This window comes from Oncorhynchus masou, chromosome 17, assembly GCF_036934945.1.
Source record: "Oncorhynchus masou masou isolate Uvic2021 chromosome 17, UVic_Omas_1.1, whole genome shotgun sequence".
NCBI classification, from domain to species: Eukaryota; Metazoa; Chordata; class Actinopteri; order Salmoniformes; family Salmonidae; genus Oncorhynchus; species Oncorhynchus masou.
Window position 1 is genome coordinate 26,463,199 of NC_088228.1, and position 17,988 is coordinate 26,481,186.

At 45.8% G+C, this 17,988-nt stretch overlaps 1 protein-coding gene across 3 annotated transcripts in view; it reads left to right on the forward strand.

The window, feature by feature from the left end:
* LOC135558774 (laminin subunit alpha-3-like) overlaps window positions 1-17,988 on the forward strand; it is a 112,021-nt gene that overhangs the window by 82,864 nt on the left and 11,169 nt on the right. For 2 of the 3 annotated variants that reach the window (XM_064992890.1, XM_064992891.1), the window contains exons 42-70: window positions 4,943-5,056; window positions 6,123-6,241; window positions 6,387-6,568; window positions 6,692-6,745; window positions 6,863-7,014; window positions 7,616-7,726; window positions 7,844-7,955; window positions 8,335-8,499; window positions 8,757-8,953; window positions 9,172-9,288; window positions 9,798-9,952; window positions 10,428-10,569; window positions 10,725-10,824; window positions 10,943-11,059; window positions 11,435-11,605; window positions 11,855-12,006; window positions 12,302-12,514; window positions 12,737-12,885; window positions 12,980-13,142; window positions 13,283-13,410; window positions 13,964-14,111; window positions 14,239-14,337; window positions 14,456-14,619; window positions 14,818-14,935; window positions 15,161-15,301; window positions 15,443-15,591; window positions 15,778-15,909; window positions 16,317-16,440; window positions 16,747-17,020. In XM_064992890.1, coding sequence (XP_064848962.1) covers window positions 4,943-5,056; window positions 6,123-6,241; window positions 6,387-6,568; window positions 6,692-6,745; window positions 6,863-7,014; window positions 7,616-7,726; window positions 7,844-7,955; window positions 8,335-8,499; window positions 8,757-8,953; window positions 9,172-9,288; window positions 9,798-9,952; window positions 10,428-10,569; window positions 10,725-10,824; window positions 10,943-11,059; window positions 11,435-11,605; window positions 11,855-12,006; window positions 12,302-12,514; window positions 12,737-12,885; window positions 12,980-13,142; window positions 13,283-13,410; window positions 13,964-14,111; window positions 14,239-14,337; window positions 14,456-14,619; window positions 14,818-14,935; window positions 15,161-15,301; window positions 15,443-15,591; window positions 15,778-15,909; window positions 16,317-16,440; window positions 16,747-16,752 — 3,894 coding nt within the window. In that variant the 3' untranslated portion in view covers window positions 16,753-17,020. Of the gene's footprint in view, window positions 1-4,942; window positions 5,057-6,122; window positions 6,242-6,386; window positions 6,569-6,691; window positions 6,746-6,862; window positions 7,015-7,615; window positions 7,727-7,843; window positions 7,956-8,334; window positions 8,500-8,756; window positions 8,954-9,171; window positions 9,289-9,797; window positions 9,953-10,427; window positions 10,570-10,724; window positions 10,825-10,942; window positions 11,060-11,434; window positions 11,606-11,854; window positions 12,007-12,301; window positions 12,515-12,736; window positions 12,886-12,979; window positions 13,143-13,282; window positions 13,411-13,963; window positions 14,112-14,238; window positions 14,338-14,455; window positions 14,620-14,817; window positions 14,936-15,160; window positions 15,302-15,442; window positions 15,592-15,777; window positions 15,910-16,316; window positions 16,441-16,746; window positions 17,021-17,988 lie in introns of those variants that run through there. The other variant, XM_064992892.1, reaches the window with a different exon arrangement.

Consider the following 17,988-nt stretch of genomic DNA (forward strand, 5'->3'; position numbering starts at 1 on the left):
GCAGTAGAGACAGAGGCGATTGGTGATTCTCCGTTCCCTCTCCTTGGCCGAGATGCGAATACCCCCAGCTGCATAGGCTCAGCATCCGAGCCGGCGGAGGAGGGTGGCAGTGATGCGGCAGGTGGCAGTGATGTGGAGAGGGGAGCAACGGAGAACGTGAGCTCCTTTCCACGAGCTCGGCGACGAAGATCAAACCGTCGCTCTATGCGAATAGCGAGAGCTATTAAGGAGTCCAGACTGGAAGGAACCTCCCGGGAGAGGATCTCATCCTTAACCTCGACGTGGAGACCCTCCAGAAAACGAGCGAGCAAAGCCGGCTCGTTCCAGTCACTAGAGGCAGCGAGAGTGCGAAACTCAATAGAATAATCCGTTATGGATCTATTCCCCTGACATAGGGAAGACAGGGCCCTGGAAGCCTCCTCGCCAAAAAACAGAACGGTCAAAAACCCGTATCATCTCCTCCTTAAAGTCCTGATACTGGTTAATACACTCAGCCCTCGCCTCCCAGACTGCCGTGCCCCACTCACGCGCCCGTCCGGTAAGGAGAGAAATGACGTAGGCGATGCGGGCTGCGCTCCTGGAGTAAGTGTTGGGCTGGAGAGAGAACACCACATCACACTGAGTGAGGAATGAGCGGCACTCAGTGGGCTCCCCAGAGTAACACGGCGGGTTGTTGATCCTGGGCTCCGGAGACTCGGAAACCCTGGAAGTGGGCGGTGGATCGAGGTGGAGTTGGTGAACCCGTCTTGTGAGGTCGGAGACTTGGACGGCCAGGGTCTCAACGGCATGTTGAGCAGCAGACAATTCCTCCTCGTGTCTGCCTAGCATCGCTCCCTGGATCTCGACGGCGGAGTGAAAAGGGTCCGGAGCCGCTGGGTCCATTCTTGGTCTGATTCTTCTGTTATGAACTTGAGTGAAGACCCTAACGCGGTTTTAACAGAAAACAGAGTTCTTTAATAAAAAACAGGAATGGCATAAATCCTCTTCCAACGTAGTCAATGGAACAAAAGAACGTAGTATAATGCAGGTTGCACCTGCCATGCAGACTCCGACAGGACAGGACAAGGTGGAAGCAAACGAGACGACAGCTTGCTTCTGGCATCAAAAAACACAAACAAGAATCAGACCCTGAAAGTAGCAGGAACAGAGAAAGAAATAGAGACCTAATCAGAGGGGGAAGAGAGAACAGGTGGGGAAAGAGAGAATGAGCTAGTTAGGGGAAATGTAGAACAGCTGAGGGATGAGAGACAGAGAAGGTAACCTAAAAAGACCAGCAGAGAGAGAGAATGAAGAGAAAGGACAGGAACAGACATAACAAGACATGACAGTAACATTGCCATCGTGGTTTCAGCATCACTTTGCCTGTGTGCAACCCATAGGGATGGGAGATTGACAAGCCAAGGAAGCTTCGATTTTGTTTCACTGGCAATAGCTTATTACCAAAGTGAGACTCTAAGGACTTTGTAGTAGATTTTCATTTGACTTTCTATATAATTGTGTAGTATACTGTATAATACTATACTACACACTATAGTATCCCTAGATCATGTGTAATGCTTTGTATCGTATACTGTAGAATACTATAGTAAATACTACAGTAATATCTATATTAATACTACAGCAAAAATACTACACTTTTTTAACAGTATTAAATGCATACCCTGCCCATTCCCCTCCACCATATCCCAAATTGTTCCACCCATTAGTGAGATACCGACATGACAAATCTAGACCATATACTGTGTTCCCTATAGGTACTAGAAAGGAGCAGAAGCTCTAAACGATCCGTTCAGACCCCAGTCCCACCTACTTACAGGTTATGGAAAATGTGATTTTTCTTTTGTATTTCTCCAATAGGTTTCATTAAGGAGAATGCCGCCGTTTCTTTGTCAAAAGTAATAAAACAGTAAATACTACAGTAATGTCCTCAAACACTACATTAAATACTACAGTATACTAGAGTCAGCAAAAAAAGTACAGTAAATACTACAGTATATTACAGTCAGCAAAAACAGTACAGTAAATACTACAGTATACTAGTCCGCAAAAACAGTACATTAAATACTACAGTATACTAGAGTCAACAAAAGCAGTACAGTAAATACTACAGTATATTACAGTCCGCAAAAACACTACATTAAATACTACGGTATACTAGAGTCTGTAAAAACTGTACAGTAAATACTACAGTATATTACAGTCCGCAAAAACACTACATTAAATACTACAGTATACTAGAGTCTGCAAAAACAGTACAGTAAATACTACAGTATATTACAGTCCGCAAAAACAGTACAGTAAATACTACAGTATACTAGTCAGCAAAAACAGTACAGTAAATACTACAGTATATTACAGTCCGCAAAAACACTACATTAAATACTACAGTATACTAGAGTCTGTAAAAAATGTACAGTAAATACTACAGTATATTACAGTCCGCAAAAACACTACATTAAATGCTACAGTATACTAGAGTCTGCAAAAACAGTACAGTAAATACTACAGTATATTACAGTCCGCAAAAACAGTACAGTAAATACTACAGTATACTAGTCAGCAAAAACAGTACAGTAAATACTACAGTATATTACAGTCCGCAAAAACACTACATTAAATACTACAGTATACTAGAGTCTGTAAAAACTGTACAGTAAATACTACAGTATATTACAGTCCGCAAAAACACTACATTAAATGCTACAGTATACTAGAGTCTGCAAAAACTGTACAGTAAAAACTACAGTATATTACAGTCCGCAAAAACACTACATTATTTCTATTGTATATACTAGTTTTCTTTTACTACAGTATTTACACTATATTTAACTGTAAATACTACTGTATACTGCAGTTTAGTCTGCAAAAACACTACAGTGTATACTATAGTATTTTTTCATGTGGGTTGATTGAGTTGTTTTCCCCATTTTGCTTGTGCTCGAAGCCCTGTTACCATAGCGAGAGCATGATCTACCTGTGTGTGTACGTGTGTGGGAGACGTCAACATCCTCTAGTCAGGTGTGTTCAGAGGAAATGGATAATATGTACCCTGCAGCGCTAGAAAAAGGAGAGGCGCCCTGACACATAGCCGGGCGTGGCATCTGGCAACCTGGGACATTGTTACTCACTACCCGACACCAGATAGTACATACACAGATCCAACTAACTACCACGCCCAACTGTCTCCACTGCTATGTGTTTGGACTGCATGATTCAGGTGTGACTGCTACTCCTGCACTGTCTGGAGATTTCCAACCATTATTCACAGAACCACAGTCACACTGGCATGCTCACACACATACCCTGTGAACACATCTGTTGACACACTTCAACACAAACTCACTCAGGCTCCCAGGTGGAGCCCCACCCTAGCAACCTTTCTATATGTGGATGAGGCGGCTTATGTACATTCTGACGATCTTCCCGTCGACCCTTTGTGTGTAAGTGACATTGTATTGTCGGAAGTAGTTATAGTAACGAATGTGTATGGACGTTTTGATTTTGAATAAAGTAAACAAACAAAAAAATGAACCTATTTTCCAGGCTCTACATGTTGTCATGGAAAATATTGATGTTTTTTCCAACAACCAATGAGCAACTCCTCCATCAATCCAGCTCCATATTGAACATTGAGATTCCTGAAAGGACAGTCTCTCTGGCATGTTAGTTAAAAAAAAACTGGTACGCAGACTAGACATATTCACCCCCTCCTGGATCAAGATCCCTGTTGCCTAAATTGTTTTGTGCACTTCCAGTAATACCGTACACCCCGGTATGGTACAGAAACGGTTTGACTGTATGAACATCTGGATAACGCCCAACCCTAACGTGCACGTTGGTCAGCGTGTGGGTGTGCGTGTTGCTACACTGCTCTGAATGCGCTGCTGACTAAGGTGCTGTAGGTGAGTGGAGAAGGGGCGTGTCCTCTACATGTGGGAGTGTGTGTGTGTGTGTGTTTAAGAGGCAGAGGCAGGGGAGAGCAGGGAGTTATTTCAGACGAAACGTGAGCCATGTCAGACACGCGTGTACACAGCCCCTGGAGAGCCGGAGGGACAGACATGCTACTTCAGACCCTGCTGTGGGGGATCTTACTGGGACTATGCAACGCAGGACACAGACCCATTACCAGGGAAGAGAGGAACCGCTATCCCAGACAACATGACCGAGAGGCACAGAGGATACTTTATCCTTCCCTACATGACCAGGGCGGACAGAGAGTACATTACCCCTCTGTGAATGACCAGGGCGGACAGAGAGTACATTACCCCTCTGTGAATGACCAGGGCGGACAGAGAGTACATTACCTCTCTGTGAATGACCAGGGTACACAGAGAGTCCAGTATTCTTCTGTGAATGACCGAGGACAGACTGTTCAGTACCCGTCTTTTGACGACCAAGATGCCAGCTCTCAGATCCAGGTAAAACGATGGATTTCTGATGGGTTACAAATGAACTTACTAATGTATGCTTGGCTGCTCCGTGTACGAGGTAGACTTGTAGGATATCAGTTGACTTCCAGACCGTTATCCTATAGAGCGAAGGGTGTGTTTGTCTTTTGAGTGGCGGCGGTGCGTTAAGGATGAATACACACTCGTCTTGTGCTCAGCGTGGTGCTGGTGACATGACTCACTCGGGATTTGGGACATTGTGAGATCAATCATTCTCTGTCGCTAGGAAGGTTAGCTGACGTAAACTCTGATTACCTGTATCTCCTCAAACACTGCCACTTTGAATGGCGAAGTGTTCTTCTGCGTGGGAACGAAGTGTGTCGTTTTGAAATGTGTGTTTTAGGATTCTGTTCTGTTCGTGATAGAATTTGCATTCACCCAGGAAGGTCCCATTGAGATAGAAATCACTTTCAAAATTCTGTTTTTCTGTATGATATTGTTGTGTCTATGTATTTTGATGTATCTGTATTAATGTCTGTGTGTTTCTGTTCCAGAAATGTGCTCGTGGTTACTATAGGGACGGCAGTGGGCCCTACCTGGGTCGCTGTGTTCCCTGCTTCTGTAACGGTCTCGCCAACGAGTGTGACGACAGGACTGGGAGGTGCCTGGTAAGAACACACCCTTTTTTGTATATTTGTATTATTGTCTTCTATAATTTCTTATTGTTGCCGCATGATCGCAAGGGAACCCGCAAGTATGTGTGTCCTGTACATACCACGAATCAACTTGAACTCGAACACACACAGTGCTTCTGAATTACAATCATTCAAAACCTGTGATCCTAAAGAAGCCCTCAAGGAATTCAGTGATAACCACTTGGGCAACACCTGCTATGTCAGCCTATGTGACTCCATCAGGGTGAGCCACAGCCCAGTAGTCATAGTCTAGACCTCACAACCCACCCCACAGGGCATGGTGTGGCCATCCCACTCCGCCTTGGTGCCCACATACTGTTCTGTACCATGGTCGGCTAACCACATGAAACTATTGGATGATGGTGATTATATATGATTGTGAGATGGGTCTACATTAGCTGTCTCCCAGTGAAACTCTAGATCTCTAAACGCACTCTATATTCTCCTTTCTCCCTCTCTCACTTCCTCTCTCTCTCTCTCTCTCTCTCTCTCTCTCATCTCTCTCTCCCTCCCTCTCTTGTCTCCTCTCATCTTACGCATGCCACTCAAGACCAGGCCTGTGCCTCTATCTAGGCCTAAGGAGTCCAGGCTGAACACTCGGTCTCTCTGTACCATCAAAATCACTCTTTGGGATGAATTAGGACAGAAATGTTAGTCATTTATGGTAGAGAGGGATGACAATCACCCTCCTTTTGAGATAAAAAAAGGGACATAATGTTGCCTGTCGTTGGATCTACTCTGGGCTGGAGTATGTCCGTGTGACTATGTCTACAGACGGACAAAGTGTGTTTAGACTCAGGGTGGTATTTGTTCTGGACTTTTCAACAAGTTAGTGAGGCTATATGTTTTCTATGTGACTTGGCTATTCACTCGTATGAAGAATACACTGATTTACTGTACCTTGTGCTGTTCTTCACTGGGTAAACTGAATGTCCATTATGAAGGACTAGTATTTGACTAGTCCTTCATTCAAATACTGTTATTTTGGTGCTCACGTGATACAGTCTTAACGCATGTTTTCTACTCTTCCTCTGGACAGAACTGCCAGTACAACACAGCCGGGGACAGGTGTGAGCGCTGCAAAGAGGGTTACTATGGAGACGCTGCCCAGAGATCATGCCAGGTGTGCCCGTGCCCCTTTGGTGTGCCAGCTAACAGGTCAGTGTCACCAAAGAACCAACCGGTGGCAATGTCACCCACAGTAGATGCTCCTTCGGTGAAATCAAAGTGTATCACTTACCGTGATCGGCCCAGTATCTGAGAGTACCAAACTATCTCCCGTTTCTTCATCGTTCCACTATAGTTTTGCGGTGGGTTGCAGAGAGGTTGCTGGAGGGTTCCAGTGTGTTTGCCGACCAGGCTACGCAGGAGACAGTTGTGAACGATGTGCCCCAGGTTACCACGGTGATCCATTGACAACCGGAGGAAGCTGTCGGCCTTGTGACTGTGGCGGCAACGGAAACAGCTGCGACTCCAGGACGGGTGGTGAGTGTGGACACCGTACTGAGACATGACGGCGCATTCTGCCTATTAGTAAAGCTTGACGCTGTAGATGTTTCATTTTCCTCGACAAAATAAATGCAATGTATAATGTTGCTCTTTCTGCAGTGTGCAAGAATGCGTTGGAGCCGGGGGACACCAACACAGACGAGCAGTGCCAAGGTGAGTGTCTCTGTCGTGACAGCGTGACGGCTCCAATGAGAGTACAGTACAGTACATGAGGGTACCTACCTCATCATGATCAGCGGTTGATTACGTATGTCTGTGTGGGCTTGTCAGAGTGTGACGACTGCGCCGAGACCTTACTAAACGATCTGGGGCGTCTGGATGAGGAGCTGGGCAGGATTAAGACTCAGCTGGATAACGCCAGTATCTCCGCCTCCTCTCAGGACCGACTCAGGATGCTGGAGAAAGCCATCACAGAGACCAAGGTATTATATTGTATATATTAATGGCATATATGTTCTGTTAACAGCAATGAAGTGTACCACCCTGCCCTCTGGCTATACAGGGCACAGAAAGGATGGGAGACTTCAAAACATAGCAAATGAACTTAAACGCAGATACCGTGTGGATAGCTGTACGTCAATGCTCACACACACACACACACACACACACACACACACACACAGAGAGCGGTAAAGGGTGTGTGCGTACTCGAACATTCCAGAATCCTGCTGATAAGCGATCTCAGTCAGTTTGTCCCAGAGCTGTGTGTCAACACATGTCAGAGCTGAACTCCCACGCGTTTGGGATCTCAGCAACTCATACACTGGGTTTTTAAACGCTGTAAGCATTTATCAAACCAGCAGGAGGAAACAAGTCACTCAGTCAACCTCTCTGACAGCCTGAGGAGTCCACAACCAGCCATATCCCATTGAACTGTAGCTCTCTCTCTCTCTCTCTCTCTCTCTCTCTCTCTCTCTCTGTCTCTCTCTCTCTCTCTCTCTCTCTCTCTCTCTCTCTCTCTCTCTCTCGCCATCTCATCTGATAATAACGCCTTAAACAATAGACTGTGTGTTCCCTCCACAGAGTCTGGTGAGCAAGTTCAGTTCCAGTGTGAACAGCCAGAAGCCCAAGGTTAGCCAACTGGAGCAGGACACTCTCAGTGTCAACGAGGATATCAGCGCTCTGAAAGAAAAGGTACTGGACTGGAACTCTTCCTCCTCGCTGGCTTTTATTCCCGCCTGTCATGTGTGGGATTGTGTGTGCTGGCTTTGGAGAGCTAATGTTTGTGTCTATTTCTGTGTTGTCCATCAGGCAGACGACAGGGCTGTGGATGCCCAGAAAGTGCTGGATGATGTGGGTAAGACCCATCTGAGAGCTAAAGACCTGGACACTGAGGCTAGGAACCTGCTCGAGAAGATCCTGGGTAAACCACCAAGTCCTTGTTCTCTAACTCGCCTGATCTCTTTGACCACCTCTGTCTATATATTACTCTCTCTAGCCAAATGATCCTCTTTCCTTTTTATTTTTCTGTTTTCTCACCCCTTCTCTCTCTCTCTCTCTCTCTCTCTCTCTCTCCCCCTCCCTCTCTCTCCCTCTCTCTCGCTCCCTCTCTCCCTCTCCCTCTCTCCCACTCTCCCTCTCTCTCGCTCTCTCCCTCTCTCTTGCTCTCTCCCTCTCTCTCCCTCTCTCGCTCCCTCTCTCCCTCTCTCTCTCTCTCTCTCTCCCTCTCTCTCTCTCTCTCTCTCTCTCTCCCTCCCTCTCCCTCCCTTATAAATCTCAATCTGAATGTGTGTGTTGTGTAGCCCTGCTGCTGCAGCTGAAAGAGTCTGGTTCCGGTGATGTGGTGCCCAGTGAGAGCCTGGCTAAGATGTTATCCGACGCTGAACGCATGGTGAAGGAGATGGAGAGGAGAAACTTCAACCCCCAGAAAGACGCAGCCGACAAAGAGAGAGACGAGGCCCAGAAACGTAAGTAGTCTGCTGTGGAACCAAAACTCTTCAAATCCCTCAAGGCTTTTCTTTCATAAGATTAGAAGCTCGTACGGTAACTCTGATGTTCTTGAACATGACTGGATTAGGTTGAGTTAAGATACAGATAAGAAGTATAATGTCACAATGGCGATGACTACTTTGTTTGATACCATCAGCAACCGAATAAAATAGTGAGACTTTTTTTTAAATTTCCGGTCGAGAATAACCATTTCTATTCTGTTTTATTCTCCCAGTGCTGGACTACATCAAGGCTAATGTGACCAAGCAGTATGATCAGAATGAGGCAGCAGCCAAGAGGGTGAAGGGTCTGCTGAAGGACTATGAGGCTAAACTGAAGGACCTGGAGGAGGCTCTGAAACAGGCTGGGGACATGGTGAAGAAAGCCAACTCTCAGAACGGACTCAACTCAGAGGCACTGAAAGACATCCTGGTAATGATAAAACTCTCTTTATTTACTATTTTCTTTTAACATGATGGTACAATGCCATCACGTATAGGTAGCTACTGTGTGCGGTAACCATGTTGTTTGGTCCGTTGCTATGGTTACTTTCATGGTTAGGGTCATCGTCCATCCCCCCCCCAAAAAAATACTGTCTTATGGCAGTAGGGCTAATGTGCTCTTAACCAAATGAATGTTTTGTTCTTCAGAAACGTATGGAGGACCTGAAGAAGGAGAGGAAGAAGGTCCAGGACCAGATAGCCATGGCAGAAGATCAGCTGAAGGACACAGAGGACCTCCTGAGAATGCTGAAGGACAGCAAGACTGTGAGCGCACAGACCGGCCGTGTCATCTCATGTTGCAACTGCATATTACCTCATGTGCATAGTCAAATTGAATATACCCAAGTCAAGTAATGCATCTATCATCTCCGGTTGACATATGATCCTAACCAGTGTAGTGATACAGCCGATGTACACAACATATTTTGACAATACTTGATTCTGAAACTGCAGTTGCTCTCGATTCTCAAATGTTAGTGGTTGAGTCCTAACTTGCCAGCCACTCAGATAACAATGGATGCTTGTGTTTGATAATATCATGACTTTAGGTAAAGAGGATGGTATGTCCTTGCCTGTATTTCCTGTGCCTACAGTGGTTCTTCTGTTCTCTTCATTAGGCATACGGTAACAAAACGTAGCCAAACAGTTTGCAACGGAAAGCAAACATTACCATTTGTTATTGGACAAGTTCAGGTAGTCCCTCCCTGTTTCAGTCATGTTTTCATCCATTTGGTGCCTAATGAATGTGACCCTCTTGTCTTTCTCCTCTCCAGGAGTATGAACAGCTAGCTGCCCAACTGGACGGCGCCAGGACTGACCTCACCAAGAAGGTCAACGCCATCTCCCAGGCAGCGGCCAAGGAGGACATTGTGGAGCGAGCAGAGAGACACGCTGAGAACCTGGCCAAGCTGGCCAAGGAACTACAGGAGTGAGTTATAGGGACCTGGGATGTGGGGACATGTCCTCTTAAACCAGGGATGGGATGGGTCCTGGGTTATGACGACAAGGCAGTTTCTGCTGCTGGTTTGTGTAGTTTTAAGCTAAATGGTCTCAAGACTGTATTGCCCATGTTAGTTCCAATGGGAAGCCATAATTCCTCAGCAGCACGTAATTCAAGATAAGAGTAGAGGATCAACTCAAAAGGATCCCCAAGCATCAAAGACTTAGTATTGAAGTAATGTTAGTGGCGGTAGTTGTGGTTCTTTAACAGGGATGTTTGTTGTTCCATTTGGTTTATTGGCATTTCCCGAAAATCCAGATGCGTGTGTTTACCTTTACTCTCTCGCTCTTCTGTTCTCTCTTCTCCCTTCCTTCCTCTGTCTCTTTCTACCCCCTCTCACACTCTCTCTCTCTGTCTCTCTTTCCTCCTCCCCCCGCGCCTCTCTCGTCTTCCTATGTCACAGTGCTGTAAGGGACTCGAGTGGCCGCTCTGATGTGCGTGATGCCATGGACGCCATTGAGGCCTACAAGAACATCACAGATGCGGTCAACGCTGCAGAGAAGGCAGCCAAGGAGGCCAAAGATGCAGCTGACAAAGCCCTGAAGGTGAGTCCACAGTCTAGCCACTTAGACCCATACCAGGGAGATATTGACTCCACAGCATCTAACTCTAAGCTGATGTGTCTTTGGTCCACCTTCTGTTTCTGCAATATTCTTCAAAATATTTATTTTCTTATTTTCTTCATTATTTTTCAATCTAGGATGTGAAGAAAGAGGACCTGACAAAGAGAGCTAAGAATCTGAAAGAAAGTGGGAACGACCTACTGAGGGAAGCCAAGGACGCAGAAAAAGATCTCAAAGGTATGTTGCTATAAGTTGTAATAGTGTTTTTAGAGTGGGTAAGGAGCCAACCAAATACATGTGGCCTAAATGGAATGGCATAGTTAAGGCTTAACTAAGCTCTGTTTTGACTCGACAGAGGCCTCTGATGACCTCACAGCCCAGAAGAAGCGCCTGAATGACGCAGAGAATAAGAAGAAAGCATTGGAGACGGACCTGCTGGATGCCCAGGCTGAGCTGAACAACATCCAGAGAGGTACAGTGGCTCGGGTTGTAGGAGGACCAGAGGATGTCTGATAGACCATCTCAAATTATGGAAAATGTACTGATCAATGGAAGAGCCAAATATCCTCTCCTTCCCTCCTTACCCCTCTCCTTCCTCCTTCCTCCTTAACCCTCTCCTTCCCTCTCTCCTCCTTCATTCCTTCCCCCCTTCTCCTCCCTCCTTACCCCTCTCCTTCCTCATTCATTCCTTCCCCCTTCTCCTCCCTCCTTACCCCTCTCCTTCCCTCCTTACCCCTCTCCTTCCTCATTCATTCCTTCCCCCTTCTCCTCCCTCCTTCCCCCTCTCCTCCTTCCCCCTCTCCTCCTTCCCTCTCTCCTCCTTCCCTCTCGCCTCTCCTTCTCTCAGATGATATAGGAGACATGCTAGATGAGGCGAAGAGGAAGGCAGCGGCTGCCAATGACACGGCCAGCACCACCATGGACAGACTGAACACCATCAGAGAGGAAGTGGACAGGTTCAACGTCATGCCCTCCGACTCCAACCTCGGCAGCATCATGGACGATGTGGACAAGTCAGGTGAAGAATCACTCCACTAACCAGTGTCTGCAAAGGCTGGAGGGAATAGACACCCATAAAGAGGGCTTCCTTGTAAAAAACGAGATTTCTCTCAATGGAATAAATCGGACGTATCTTATTAAAATGGTGTTAACCAATGCTTGAACTGCACTGTATGTACTGTGATGATTGTCCACTCCTTTCCTGTTTTGTTCAGGTGTGAAATGGTTAAAAGGTCTAACTCCTCTCCTCCCTCCCCTCCATCCACAGTGAAGAATCTGTTGGACAGCATCCCGTCTCTGCAGGATAAGATCTCGGAGGTGGAGGAGCTCAGCTCTCAGCTCTCCCCCGTCACCAACGTCTCTGATAACATCAATAGGATCAAGGAGCTCATCGAGCAGGCTAGAGACGCAGCCAATAGGGTATGAATGCACCACCACACACACACACACACACACAACTCTATACACACCCTGCGTCCACACCCCACCAGATATACCCACGGTGTATAACCTGATACCCCTTCCACTGGCCATACAGTCTCTGCAGCAGTCAGTGCTGTTGAGAATTAAGACGTGAATATATGGAGTCAGACTCATTTCAGTTTGGGGAATTTGATGGACAGTTGTGAAGCCCATAAAGGAGAAGACTGGTTTCTCTTTACACTGCTGGTCCCTTAGTAACCCTGTACAACCTCTCACCTCCTCCTGTCTCCAGATTGTGGTTCCTATGAAGTTCAGTGGGGAGGGCCACGTGGAGCTGCGTCCCCCGCGGGATATTGAAGACCTGAGGGCATACACGTCCCTGTCCCTGTCCCTGCAGAGACCAGAGCTCCCCAGCAGCCGTGGGGACGGAGCACGCAGGCGGAGACAGGCCACCGCGGTCACAGACACGGGTGACATGTTCGTACTCTACCTCGGCAACCAAGACGTGAGTAAACTGGACCTTGTACTTCCTATTCTCCTAATGAAAGAAAAAAAAATGAATGATATAGATTTGACAGTTTTCTTTTGGTTCAGAAAAGCTCTCTGGCACTTCAGTTGGCATTCTGTGTATATTTCTGTATTGAAATAATGGCACGGATACATTTGACAGTTTGCTTGTGGTTGGAAATGCTCGCACTGACTGTCCGCCCCTCTCTCTCTCCCACAGTCATCTAAAAACTTCATCGGCATGGCCCTGAGGAATAACGTGCTGTTCTGTGTGTACAATCTGGATGGAGAAGAGTACGAGATCAAGACAGACTACATCACTAGGTCTCCCTCTGAGCCTTCCTTCTTTGACAAGGTGGACCTGCGCAGGTAAACCATACCTTCAGCCATTCAAAAGTCTTGGGAAATCAGATTTTCAGTGAGTAACCCTGATTTTACCATTGACTTCTTTACAATCTCTCAGAATTTACCAAGACGCAGAAGTGAACCTCACCAAGCTGTTCACATCCAATCAGCCGGACCCACCTCAGATCAGCAGCAAGCAGGGAGAGCTGACCAGGAACCTTCTAAATCTGGACCCTAGTGAGATTGTCTTCTATGTCGGGGGCTACCCCTCCAACTTCAGTGTAAGCACCTGACTTCATAACATTTTGGTTTGACATTGACTGAAAAGAAAAGATTTCAGTGACTAACGGAGGTGGCATTACGATTCCCCGATTGAAGCGTTTTCAACCTTGTATAACATCTGAAAATGTTGTTTCTATAGCCTCCAGCCTCCCTCAACTACCCCAACTATAAGGGATGCATCGAGCTGTCCACCTTCAATGACAGATTCATCAGCCTGTACAACTTTAAGAATGCTGTCAAGGTCAACCTGGAGACTCCATGCAAGAGGTATAAGCATCAAACAAAGAGATTGGTAGATGCATGTATGTAGTTCTGTCCTTGAGCTGTTCTTGTCTAATGATGTTCTGTATCATGTCATTCCGTACTAGGTTTTGTGTGGACCCCGGAAGGAGTAGCTAATGCGGATTTTATTAAAATACCATCAAGCCGAATGAGGTTTTGATTGGAAATCATGCTCCTGGATCAGAGAACAACAAAGAATAACTGTCCCATAATCAATATTCCTCAGAGTCTTTGTTATACAGTCAATCTCCCCTGTCTATCACTTGACTGATGGACATGTTACGTGGCTGGATTGACTACAAGCCTGCTAAACTGGACACTAAACTTTAGCATAGCGCGATTCGCTCCTATTCAGTTGAATGAAACCTCGGCTTTAGCAGCGTAGCTCTGTGAGCAGCAGAAGTACTCTCCAGTTCTATTTTTGCATTTTCTGTTTTCCCGACCACCCAAATGTAGCTCCCCAGTTAGTCTGGATTAAATGTTGAGTTTTACAGTCAACAACCTTAACCCTATTCTGATTGAATCCCTCTGTGCCCAGGTATAGCCAACCAGTGGTGTTTGAGTACTTTGAGGGGACTGGTTATGCCAAGGTGTCCACCCAAGGTGTCAAGGTGCCCACTCTCATCCTGGGCCAGACCATCTCCACACGCTCAGAGAATGGGCTTTTCCTCTACATCGGGAATGAGGTAGGCTACTTACTCTGCTCACATTGAAACATTTGGTGTGGTGAAGTTGACAATGTGCCATCGTTGACACCTGAGTAGCTGTCAGTTTGTCCCACTGACTGTGTCGCTCGTTTTCCTCTTTTCGCAGGAGAACTACTACAGTGTGACGTTCGAGAGAGGCTACGTTGTCATCCATAGTAACCTGCTCGGAGAACCCGTACAAAGCGCTACCAAAGTCTTCCCAGTGGTAAGGCAGTTGGCGCTAGATAGATGATATTTCGTTATGTGTAGAACTCACATGGGTTTGCTCAAATAGTTAGATAGATTTGAGATGTTTTTTTGTTGTTGTTGACCCTTCTCTTTAGAATTCAGACCAAGCAGAAGTGTTGATCATTATTGAGTCTCAAGGAAACCAAGAGATGAAGATCCGTGTAGCAGGCAAGGAGGTGGTCAAGTCTGATGTCCAGTACACCCCAGGTGACTTCACAGAATACTACATCGGTGGCGTACCACCAGCCCTGAGAGAAAGGTGGGTGCTTTTCACCTGCTTTACCTGGAACACGATGATCATTATGTTTGACGCTACGATGTGAATGGTCAAACTCTGCCCGTGTTTACATGGGTGTTGAGTATGTTGTAAAGCCTTATTGGCCGTGTACTGTTTCCTTAACACCGTACATCACACCAGAGTCTAAATAACATTGTGTTGGTGTGTTCTCGCTCACAGACACAACATCACCGCTCAGCCACTGAAGGCCTGCATGAACAACATCAAGCTCAACAGCAAGTACCCCACCTTCGAGGAAAAAGTGGGCGTCAGCCGGGGGTGTCCCACGGACTTCCTGGTAAAAGTCTTCACCTTTTTACTACACCTGTTTTACAAATAATGGTCAATAACACGGCGCTATATTTGTATTTCTACCACTATAATCTTTACTCACTGGAGACCTAGTTGTACTGTCAGGAAGACATTTCCGTGTGCCACTACTGCGTATATTGATGCCACCGAGATGCTGTAACTGACTCCGGTCCACTGTTCGTAACCGCATGACAATGTCTCGGTGTTCCAGGCGTCTCGTAAATCAGAGTTTAACGTGGGGAGTTCTCTGTCAGCTGCTCTCGAAGGCTTCAGCCTGGCAAGGGATGTCTCCGTCTCACTGGGATTCAGGAGCTCTGAGAGAAATGGGCTCCTACTGCAGCACACCAAGTCGGTTAGTAGACCACACCACCCCTTTTTCTCCCTCTCTCGCTCCATATTTCTTTCTCCGACTGTTGTTTTGACATTTGTACAGCAAGTGGGAGTGACCTGACTGTTTGAAACGATCTTTATCCCTACCCGGTTCTCCCGACAGAGCGTTGGCGCCATCGAACTTGCCTTGGTCAACGGCTATGTGGTCCTGACGTTCAAAGACACAGCTTGGAAATCTTTGAAATCAAGCAAGCAGTACCAGGACGGCAAATGGCATTACCTGACTGCCACCAGAAGGGTGGCTTCTCAAAGGTAGGACATCAAACATTCAACATAGATTTGATAGAAAGCTATTAAATCCACCATATCAACTTTATCCAGTTCCATGATGGATTGGTGATGGCTGATACTTAGCATAGACATTATTGTTGTGACGGTACAGCACATAACCACTGACACATATACTGTAAATAAGTACTGTCCCGTGGTGCCCTACAGTATCGAGCTGCGGATAGATGACGAGGATGTGGGAGGGCAGATAACCTCAAGCTCCTTCAGTTCAAACCCAGACTCTGTGTTCCTGGGGAAAGACACCTTCAAAGGCTGCATCTCCAACCTCTACCTGAGAAGGTAAAGTCACATCACTGTTTACTATTATAATGTCTAACATTAGTCACAACACGGCCGTAGTAATAGTTGTCCGATACAGTACATATGTAGTTATCGTAATGGTTGTAGTAGTCGTTTTCTTTATTCAACCTTTATTTAAGTAGGGAGTTATACTGAGAGCCTTTTGCAAATGAGCCTTGCAGAACACCAAGAAATACACACATCGAACATGAAATGCAACCAAGAAATAATAACCGAGCCGAACTACTCAAAAGTTTATTTTTGTAGGAAAGGTTTCATGTTAACATCCGCCGTGCATTTATAGTTCACATTTCAGGTGTCCTGATATTGATATTAGATATTGGTGTTAGTGTCCAGGTTTACCACCACCTGAAAGTTGTTGTGTGTGTGTGTGTGTTGTGTTGCAGGCCTAACTTTCTGTACAGAGCAGAGGATCTGAGTCAGTTCAGCTCTACAGGAGATGTGCTGCTGGATACGTGTAGCTCTGACAGACCTCCACAACTGATGCTCGACCACAACACCTCCAGGAAGGTGAGAAAGAACTTTGAACTCAGCTAAGCCCAGTGAACGATGATGAACATACAATAATGACCTACCTGACTGCCGACTACTCTTATAACCACACAACTTGTGACACCAACAGGAAAGCATGTGTTTTTTTGTATGCCACACCCAATCACAATTGTATTCATTTATCCTTGTCCTAATGATGGAAAACTTCAATCCAAGTTTCCAATAACACTATACTATGATTACCTAGGAACAGGCCACTCATCACTTCCCATGCACGTTGTGTTGATAAGATGTTCTGACTGTGTTTTGCTGCTTTGTTTCCAGAGATGAAGAGAAGGAAGACCTGCCGACTAATGAGGACAAATTGATATTGACATGAGCAATATTAGCATCTCGCACATTGTTTGCACAAGCCCATTGCTATTGTACGTGACTGGTGAACACATTACTGCATGGACATCCACATCATCATGACTACTATCATTAAATATAAACTATTAACTATTAAAAATGTTTATTTTATAAGCATCGTTTCACTTTTGATTTGTACACTGTTCTATCTTAAGCATGTTTCACCACAATAAACCACTTATCTGACCAGTGATTCACAAGTATCTATTAACCCACTCACTCACCATCATCATCAGTCCATCTGGTTGCAGCCAGCCTGCTAAGTCATTTCCTTGTCCCCACACCCTCTCTGCTTTCCCATTTCACAATGACTTGGACTAATGCATGATCAATAGTCTATACTGAAGTACAAGAATGATCATAATATACTATCATGATATTATTATACTATGGAATGACTGAGGGTGTAGAACTGGAACGCTGCACTAGGAATGAATAATAATAGTTACGGCCTGTGAGTACCTGAAGTGGATACTGGAACGTGACACAGGGAATGAATAATAATAGTTAAGGCCTGTGAGTACCTGAAGTGGATACTGGAACGTGACACAGGGAATGAATAATAATAGTTAGGGCCTGTGAGTACCTGAAGTGGATACTGGAACGTGACACAGGGGATGAATAATAATAGTTACGGCCTGTGAGTACCTGAAGTGGATACTGGAACGTGACACAGGGAATGAATAATAATAGTTACGGCCTGTGAGTACCTGAAGTGGATACTGGAACGTGACACAGGGAATGTCGGAGTATTGAATACATACGCCGCATCGTTGTTATGCATAAGCAGTGTTGGAGATTGTGTGCATCATTGGCATGCATCTCTCAAGCATTTGTACCTGAGGAACAACCTTGGTCTGCATCCATCCAGATCATTTGATCTCCTGTGGCCTCCTACAATAACTCAATCACGAAATGCACTCGGTTTATCCGGCCAACTCTTCCAAGTGAAAACTTGCAATGAATAACAGATTAGCACAACTGTATGTCAGGATTACAATGGCCACCATGACCAATATAGGCTCCATTCATGGCAAAATGTTGGTGGGATATTGCATGGTGCAAATTATGAGTGTCTGTTTTGATTGCATGTTTATAAGCCGAAAGTATTCACACCCCTTGACTTTTTCCACATTTTGTTGTGTTAAAGGTGGA